Genomic DNA, 9,205 nt, shown 5'->3' with positions numbered 1-9,205 from the left:
CTCAGGTGAGGGGGAGGTGCTGCCATCGGCCAACGGGGGCGGTGCGGTGCGGACGCCTCATAGGCGGTGTGCGAGCGGCTGCTTCGCCCTGGCCGGCCATGGACTACGCGGGGCTGGCCGAGTCGGCGGCCGACAAGATGGGGCTGTACCGGCGGGACGCGGACGGCTGGCGGAGCTGCCGCCGCACGGTGAGAGCTGGGAGGGTTGCGGGGCGACCGGGGCCGTGCCGCGGGTAGGTCGGCGGGGCGGCTGACGGCTCTCCCTGCCCGCAGAACGAGGTCGAGGTGTCCTGGAGGCCGTCCGCCGAGTTCGCCGGCAACGTGTAAGTGAGCTTAGCGGAAGGAGCGGGCTTGGGGCGAGACGGGAGCGGCAGCGCGTTCGGTTTCGTTTCGCCCTGCCCCAGGTACCGAGCCGAGGGCATCGTGTCCGCCCGTCCGCAGCAGGTGTGGGAGTGCATCAAGCCGGTGGCCGGAGGGCTCAGGACCAAGTGGGACCAGAACGTGAAGGACTTCGAGGTGGTGGAAACCGTCAGCGATGTGAGTGCCGAGCGGACGCTGAGCGTGGGTTTGGGGACTCGGCGTTCCTGTTTGTGCCGCTTATGAAACAGCCTACGTCACGTGCGGGGAATGGGCTGGAGTTGCTGGGCTGGAGTTGCTGCGCTGCCGGAGCCGTTCGCTGTGCTGGGATGGGGGGATCGGTGCCTCTCCGTACAGCTGTTGTCTTGAGGGGCCCCATCCAACCTGGCCTTGGGCACCTCCAGGAATGGGGCACCCACAGCTCTGGGCAGCTGTGCCCGGCCATCACTGCTCTCAGTGTAAAGAATTTCCTCCTAACAACTAACCTAAATTTCCCCTCTTTTAGTTGTTCGGTAGCATTAAGGGTTTCTGCAATGCAGAATCTAGGTATCAAGTTGCCTTCTTAAGCAATGTGTTACAGAGAAGATACCTTCATGGAACTCCTGGAAAAAGCATAGTGTTTTAATAGTTCACTGAGCACATGTGTGCCAGGTTTGCTTTTCAGCATCTTTCGTGGCATCTTTCCTTAAACAACCTGGGATCACTGCAACATGGGTGTGTTTTCCTTCATTAAACTGTGTTTTGTCAGTGTACCTTGCTACCTTTTGCCTTTGTTGATGTAAAGTCCTTTGTAATTTCTAGGCTGTCTCTGTATGCAGAACTACAACCCCTTCTGCTTTCATGAAGATTATTTCACCAAGAGAATTTGTGGATGTGGTCTTAATGAAGCAATATGAGGATGGGACGATGCTATCTGCTGGTAAGATGCTTATGCTTGTGCTGTAACCTTGATTAAACAATTTCTGGTCTCTTTGCATTGGTCCTAGGTACAAGTCGTGTTCTTTTGTGGTTGGTTGGTTGCTTGCTCCTCTGTTCAGCTGCCCAATTTTCCCTGCTATTCAGGAATGATTTACCAGGGATTTTAATACTTGCTGGAGTGCTGTTTCTTAGCAGTCAAGTGGTCTACGCCTCTGTTGCAGTTTCTTCTTTAATGGTTGTTTCTGTGCTTGTATGATACAGCCCAACAATAGGAGCGTTGTGCAGCTTATTCTTTTCAGATATGTTTTCTTAGAGTGAATGTGCTCCTCAGCTGCTGCTTTGAGTACAAAGGACTTTAAAGGACTCTTTCCCATCTCCTGTGAAAATGACATAATTCTTGAATGCTCTTTCTTATAGCTACCAACGTGGAACACCCACTGTGTCCCCCTCAAGCAAATTTTGTGAGAGGGTATAACTATCCCTGTGGCTGCTTCTGCATACCTCTTCCAGGGTAAGAAGAGACCTATTTGACCACTATATTTGGAACCCTTTCTTATCCATTGTGCAGTGTGTTTGTGTGTGTGTGACTGTATGTGATCTGTAGTTTCTTGGCAATGATGTGTTTCTATCTTCCTGTGACATTGTAATCATTATGACTGAGTGCCTTTTCTGTTCTCTTTTATGCTGTTTGTCTCTCCTTGAGAGAAGTCTTGAATGTTACAGGAACTGTCCTCATGATTCTTGCTGATCTCTTAAATTGGAGGTTCAGCAGAGCATAGGTTATGGTCTTGGTATTTGCTAAATGTGTATTGCTAAATGTTCATTACATTGTCATAATTTCTAAGAGTAATATTCACTCAATTAGGGCATAGCTTAACTGTAATTTGACACACGCATTTATAGAAGTGTAGAATTAATGTCTGTTGTTCGTTTAAAAACAAACAAACAACTCAGAAGTATCAGTACATAGCTCGTATATGAGAGCCATTGTAAAGTCCTTAATGTTTTCAAACCTCTGCATATAAAATTACTTGAATTGTCTTTCAGAGAACCAGACCGGACTCAACTCCTCAGTTTCTTTCAGACTGATCTTGGTGGCTATCTTCCTCAGACAGTCGTGGATTCCTTCTTTCCAGCTAACATAGCTGGGTTTTACAGCAATCTGACCAAAGCTGTTAAGGCATTAAAAGCATGATGGGACCAAATGCTGACATCATCAGCTGAGGGTAGGAAATGAGCTGGCAGTTTGAGGGTAGCGATCATGGGAAGTAGGAAGTTGGCCTGTTACACTTTTCTACTGGCAAAGATCCTCGGCAAACATGAAATTGTTCAAAGTAATACATATTTTTCTAATAAGATATCCTTCATTTCTATAATTAGAAGAATGTCATACCTGAGGCAAGACGAATCCTGCAGGCAGCACTGCTGGCTGGCTGTGGGAGATGAACATACTACATCTGTTCTTCATCAGAGTCTATGATTATAGCATTGCTAAAATCCACTCTACCAGCATCAGTCAGGTGCAAGTGAGCTCTGTTCGACTGCAGAAGCTCTCTATAGACTCCCATGGAACAGTGCTCCTTAACAGATGAATAGGTGGCTCTTCTGGTTCCAGCCCTCACAGAGCTGCTAAGATGTTTCACAAAAGTCAGAATGAATTGGGTCGTGTGTAGGATTCCACTTGTTTGTTCCCACAAACATAGATATTTGTGGTAAATACATCTTAAGTGTTGCTTTTCCTAAATCAAAGTCTAGCAACACAAATCAGTTCCTAGGTCTGTGGGTTGGCCTGTAGACACTTTTCTTTCTTCCCCTCTGTACCAAGACCAGTCATTTCCACAATGTCAAACCAAACTGTGCTGATAGAGTGGCAATAAATTAAGAGGATTAAGCACTTTACTTGCCTTTTTTTTTTTTTCACTGCACTTGAAATAGGTATTCCAAACACTTTCCAGTTTCTTGTAGCGAGAGGTCTTAACGGGTAAATAATCATTTCCGTAGCTCAGTCATGACTTGGCAGGCCATAAGGACATCTCTCTTTAATGCTGCCTTACCTCACAGCGCCATCTTGGGAAATCAGCTCCTGATCAAGTGTGTTGTGATGTGTGCAGCCTTTAAAAATAAGTACGGTGCTGGTTACCGCGGGAACGTCAGACATTGCTATGGGATGCATAGAATTACAAAAGGGCAATTAATTACTGTGTTAGCCATTTACACGTGGGTTGTGATTTTAACGCTTTAACTTGGTTATTTAACAAAGTTATTATGCTTTGCTTTTCAGCCGTGTGCTTGTTTTATGTTACTGTGGGGTGTAGGTTTGCATACAAAGTTTTCCACTGTAATTCTCACCCTGTGGAACAGAGTTTTTTAAAGGAAGCGGTTTTTAATTCCATCCATTTTATGTACAAAGATGTAAAAACGTCTATGAGGGTGATGAAATAAATATTTTTCTGCTATATCTTGGTGTCTTTCCTGCTGCATCTTCCTGTTTTTCTTTAAAATTGTTCTCCTACCCCTGCACAGGGAACCTCGAAGCGCCTCTTGGACCTCCAGTATCAATCAGAACTCAGCGCATCAAGGCAGCGAGTAGCCTTCCCTTTATTTTGCACTCTCCATTAAGTGGGGATATACTGTTTTGGTGAGGGCACTCATTCTTGACTCCTTTGTCCGTGGTTGGTCCTTATTTCCTATTTGTTTTGCTGCTTTCTGTGCTTAAAGAAGGGTAATAAATTCAATAAGGAGAGATGTTGGCCCTGATGTTACAGAAGCTCATACATACTAAACATACTACAGGTTTTATTCAGGCCTCAGGTTAAGTACCTAGGCAAGTCTTTGCAAGATTATGGTTAATTTAACTAGCAGAAAGTTCAGTGAGGGGAGCTCAAGTCACCACTTGCTGTTCCTGCAAGTAAACCTCTTGCAGATAGTGGGATTTTTTTATTAGTTCTTTATTATTTTTACTCTATTTTTATAGCACTGAACAAGAAAGGTGGTGGTTGAGGCTTTTCATTAAAATAACTTCAGGCGTCTTTTTCTGAGTGCTCAGCATGTTCTGTTCTATCCAGAAGCAATTAAGAGCACTTGACATTCATCCTTCTGCCATGCCAAATCAGAGATGCAAATGTCATAGCAAAGATCATCCTGTAAGATCCTGGAGTGCCTCCCAGTGAGATGTGCTGCTTTTGACAGTGTGTTTGCACTTCTTTTGATCCTGACAGATGACAGGAAATAAAGGCAATAGAGAAAACATGTAAAGTGAGGTAAGAAGAGCACCATTGCAAGAGGGGGGAAAAAAGGAGATCTAACTGACCTTGGTGGTTCTGTGTCAGTTTTTATATTGTTTTGGGTGAGGACACCTTTGTCAAAATAACACTGAGGTAATCTGATGTATTCTGTGCTCGTGGAACTCTATATAGCATATGGGAGAGTGGTACCAGAATGCAGGCAGCAGCATTTGCAGCATAGTTTTGTGTCCAAATTATTGTTTCCAGAGTAAAAGTTTGAATTCAAAAGGCTGAATTTCTAAATACTGACACTTTTCCTTACAAAAATAATACAAAGATATTTAAAAATAATGCGCCCTCTTGTTTCTAGATGGCCTTGCTGTTCTACTCTGGTCCTGTGAGATCTGTGATCAAAGGAAGGTTGGAAGAACCTTCACTCTATTACCCTCAGCTTCCTGCCTCACCCTTGAAATACCATGAGATGTAAAACTAGTAAAGCAGAAGTGAACATTTTGTTGCAGAATGTGCTCTCAGTCTGAAAGAGAATGGCTTAAAATAAGAGCACTGTAGCGCTCTCACATCTTAGTACAACCAGTATATTATTTATAAAGTCATTTTTTGTTATCATTTAACACTGAAACAATTTTCTGAAATAGTAATCATGTACATTCACATCTCCTTTCATCCCAAACAGCTTTCTCTAAGAGGCAGTAGAATTGTATGTATCTTTCATATGCAGTTTCAGAGTATCTCGCCATGCTAGCCAGATGTCTGTACGTGATGAACCACACCTTCTCTTTTTTGCTTTTAATATTGGCAGTAGTCTAATTACTCCTCTTACAAAGTTTCAGATGCCTTCTTGGTAATGGAGCTTGGATTCTTTCTTTTGATGATAGCTGTGATGGGCCCATCAGGCAATGCCTTGATTATATTCCATGCTTCAAAACGAGTGAGTCCTTGCAAGGCTGTAGTGTGCACTTGTAATAGCTCATCACCGGGTTGAACTGGGCTGCTTTGCTCCAATGAGGTTCCTGCAGGGGGAGGAAGAAAAAATAGTAAGAATTCTCTCTGTATGGGGGAGTTTTTAATTAATCTCTCACTCATTAGTGTTCACCATCATGTTTGGTATAAATCGCCTGTTCCCAGGAGGCAAAAACTGCTTGTATTGCATGGGATAACACTGCATTTACAAAAAATCCCTTTTAACGAGTATAAATCAGCAGTCAGTTATGAACTACACTACTTTTTATCAACAAAGAACCTTCCAGCTACACACTGAAGTGTGTTTACCTTTAAATATCCTGTTGATGATGATGGGTTTATCTCCATGAATGGAGCCCTTTCCACCTTCCAGACTGAATCCCAAACCAGCAGCTGTTTTTTCTAGAGTTATAGTGTAGTTTGTGTCTTCGGTTGCTGGAAATAAATGGAAAGTTAGCAGGTGGGCACAAAATAACCTGGAAAACTATGAGATCTGTTAAAAAAATAAAAATAAATGAGCATCTGTTTTATTTGCAAAGGCACTAAAAAGTGCCAAATTGAAATGGTAGCTTTTAATTCCTTGCTTTGTGACTGTACGGCCTTTTGGAAAGCTGGAGAGAGAACGTTGTGTTTGAACACACAGCAGAATAGAACTATAAAAATGAAAGAGTGATATTTTCTAGAACTAAAATATCTGTTCTGTGAACAGAATTTGCACTCAGCATACTTGATTTGACATTAGTTTTGAAATTCTTATTAACCAGAAAGCTGCAACTTAGTCTGCCCTTGTAGTTGTGGATGGCACCACCTGCTACATTAATCACCAGCACGTTGTTTAAACCAGTAACTCTTTCACAAAGGAAAACAGTCTTATAATGTGAAAACTTCAAATTAGAAACCATAATATTATAATTCAGAATCACTGACTTTTTACTTTAACTGCAGATAGGCCTGTTACTAGAATAACAGATGCTTTCAGAAATTAATATGGAGGATCTCACAGTTGGTTGTTGGTTGGTTTTCTGATTTGGTTTGGTCTGATTTTTTTCAGAGTGCTCATTTACTTTAGAAATCCATTAATTCCTTCCCAAATTATCCCAAATATCTCTTTCAGGAATGTTTCACAAACCGTGTTGTCCCTGATGGTGATTCTCAGATTTACCCAGCCACTGCTGAGCAGCTCCATGAGCACCCATGATTTCAGGTGATGATATCAGAATCACAGAATCATCAAGGTTAGAAAGACCAGTAAGATCATCAAGTCCAACCATCAGCCCATGCTTGTGACCGCTCCAAACCATGTCACTCAGCACAGTGTCTGTCCTATTCTTGAAAACCTCCTGGGATCGTTATTCCACCACCTGCTTGGGCAGCCTGTTTCAATACCTCACCACTCTCTGTGAGAAGAAATGGTTCCTAATATCCAACCTGAACCTCCCCTGACTCAAAGCCATTAACTCTCATCCTGTCAAACGTTGATTAAACACCAAGCAGGTAGCGGCTGCGAGGCAATGCTGCTGAACTTACCTGATTCTTGCGAGGTATCACTTGCAACTGAAGATGTGCTAGAGCCAATTGAAACATTGTGACTTTTCTCTCCATCTTTTGCTTTTCTAGTGACAACAACTGCTTGTCTGGGTTGTCGAGCTTGTCGCATGATCACTGAGGCATCGTTGTGAGTCGCCCCTTTAAAAGACTTTCCATTAATGGAAAGTACTTCATCTCCTTTCTGAATAGTTCCTTCCTGAGATGCTAGTCCATTGGGAAACACCTTGTGAACCTATTGAAAAGCCCCATTACCATACAGGCATGCAAGAAAAGAGGGGAAAAAAAAAGAGAGAGAGAAAAGAAATTACTCAGTTAATAGTTTTCACTTGTGTATCTTCCATTCTTTGCCAGGCGGTTGCTTCCTGCTTTTGAGGGCTGTTGGCTTTAAGAACTGTTGTATGGGAGGGTGATACCCAAGGAAACAGGACGCTTCTGCTAATAATTACCTGGAGAAGACACCTCTGTGCATTCTCACAACAAAGATTTTTCTGACCCCGTGTGAGCCTACTTTAATTATTCCAAAAGCCAACCTCGGTAGCAGAAAACCAGGAAGTTATATGTATTTTTAGACAGAGTAGTTGTTTCAGGGTGTTTTTTGAGAAAGATGCTACTTACTGTTATCACTTTGTTTTCTAGATCTACACCCCCTGCCAGGCTGAATCCAAGCCCAGTGTTTTCTTCTTTATGCAGAATTGTAACATGAATATCATCTAATTCCTAGGCAGAAAAATAAATCGTGTCAGGAACATTCTAATACATACATTGAGTTGACTGGAAAATCCGTGCATTTTCTATTTGTACACTGAGCATTTTGTAATGAGGATTTAAGCATAATGCTGAGACATCTTAAGTCTTTTGTTTTGATCACATTTACATGTTTCTTTATCAGTTACCTCTATTATGAAATGTTATGTCCAAAACTGTAATGTTTCTGGAAACATGAGTCAATTAGATCTGACTATTTTTTTAATCAAATTTAAGAGTATGATAGAATCAGAAAATGCTTAATTATATAAGTGCAGAAAAAGAGGAAAAAATAATCTGGTTTGCAGCTCATGGATATTAGTTCCACAGCTTAAACATTTATTCCAAGTTTTATCTGTGATAACATGAAGTTGCAAAGCTAAACCAGGCACGTCCACTCCACATGCTAAAAATCACACTGAATAAAGGCCGATTTACCTTTAAGGTCGCTTCATCTAGTGATTTGACTTCCTCTATGAGCTTTGCTAACTCTTCAGGGGAAAGAAGAGAGATGACAGACTGCCCTGACACACCGGACGCTTGAGGTGAGCCTTGTTCCTGTTTCTCTTCTTCTTTCTCGCTATCTGCTAAGCTCACAGTGTATTCTCTCAGCTCTGAGAGGCTGTCCCATTGTGAAAAGAATAAAGAAGAAACACTGAGTTATGAAAAGACATACAAAAGCACAGAGCAGACACTTCTGGAGCAGTCATCTTTCGATCCCCCCAGCACTGGGGCGGTAATTCCTCTCATAAGTATTATGAATACATCTGTATATCGTATTAGCCTAGAAGAAGTAGGATCAGTAGCACAGAATAATCATCTCTTGGCTCTAGGCTAACACGGATCTAAATAAACATTCTGTGTTTTTTGTTGTGTTTTTGTTCTTCAGTTTCTCATTTTCATGTGATTATAATGATCTTCCCTGAGAATGCAAACAGTAGAGTTTTGTTATTATTTCTTGTAATCTGTACAGTAGAGTTTTGAAAGAAGGCTTGTATGTGCTTTTGAAGTATTTTGCTAAAAATACCTCTATTGATTTTTCTTGTTTCCCCCAGTCTTTGAAAAACTGAAAATGCATATAAAACATGTTGGGGGCAAGCTTAGTATTGTTGGTGCCTTTTTTCTCGGGGGATGCCTGTGCCCTGCTCTGGCTACATCACCTTCATGTATTTGAGACAGACCTGCTTCTTTTTAGGCCTGCAGTAGTATTATTTCAATGATATGCAACAAAACCAAGGGCAAATGTGAGGTGCATCAGGATGTTTGCACCATCTCATCACAGTGACTAGCTACAACTAGTTTAGTTTTGGGAAGCCGTAAGGTTTTCACATCTTCTGGAATTAACACACTAAAATTCCTCTGCTTCCTTGCTGGTACATGCAGTAACGATGTCTGTTTCACTTTCCGTTTCTACCACTGAGTCACTAGAAATAC

The 9,205-nt window shown here is 42.1% G+C and overlaps 2 protein-coding genes across 2 annotated transcripts in view; one reads left to right on the top strand and one right to left on the bottom strand.

The window, feature by feature from the left end:
- Positions 1–17: 17 nt before the first annotated feature.
- STARD5 (StAR related lipid transfer domain containing 5) lies at positions 18–3,732 on the top strand. Its single transcript, XM_072345453.1, has 6 exons — positions 18–188; positions 273–322; positions 404–536; positions 1,158–1,275; positions 1,692–1,785; positions 2,322–3,732. The coding sequence occupies exons 1-6, from the start codon at positions 99–101 to the stop codon at positions 2,467–2,469; spliced, it is 633 nt and encodes a 210-aa protein (XP_072201554.1). The 5' UTR covers positions 18–98; the 3' UTR covers positions 2,470–3,732.
- A 1,440-nt stretch (positions 3,733–5,172) lies between these two features.
- The window catches only part of IL16 (interleukin 16), a 39,838-nt gene continuing 35,805 nt past the window's right edge, over positions 5,173–9,205 (bottom strand). The window contains exons 18-22 of the mRNA XM_072345650.1: positions 8,210–8,393; positions 7,643–7,744; positions 7,007–7,259; positions 5,789–5,914; positions 5,173–5,529 (exon numbers count right to left, since the gene is read on the bottom strand). Coding sequence (XP_072201751.1) covers positions 5,336–5,529; positions 5,789–5,914; positions 7,007–7,259; positions 7,643–7,744; positions 8,210–8,393 — 859 coding nt within the window. The 3' untranslated portion in view covers positions 5,173–5,335. The remainder of the gene's footprint in view (positions 5,530–5,788; positions 5,915–7,006; positions 7,260–7,642; positions 7,745–8,209; positions 8,394–9,205) is intronic.

The sequence above is a fragment of the Excalfactoria chinensis genome, chromosome 10 (genome assembly GCF_039878825.1).
Source record: "Excalfactoria chinensis isolate bCotChi1 chromosome 10, bCotChi1.hap2, whole genome shotgun sequence".
Classification (NCBI taxonomy): domain Eukaryota; kingdom Metazoa; phylum Chordata; class Aves; order Galliformes; family Phasianidae; genus Excalfactoria; species Excalfactoria chinensis.
The sequence above is the reverse complement of the archived record's forward strand: the minus strand, read 5'-3'. Positions and strand labels throughout refer to the sequence as shown.

Bases quoted from the DNA above. Each gene is read 5' to 3' on its own strand.
- STARD5 (XM_072345453.1), top strand. From the start codon at position 99: ATGGACTACGCGGGGCTGGCCGAGTCGGCGGCCGACAAGATGGGGCTG. The intron at 189-272 runs GTGAGAGCTGGG...CCCTGCCCGCAG, and splicing joins GGCGGAGCTGCCGCCGCACG to AACGAGGTCGAGGTGTCCTG. The intron at 323-403 runs GTAAGTGAGCTT...GCCCTGCCCCAG, and splicing joins GCCGAGTTCGCCGGCAACGT to GTACCGAGCCGAGGGCATCG.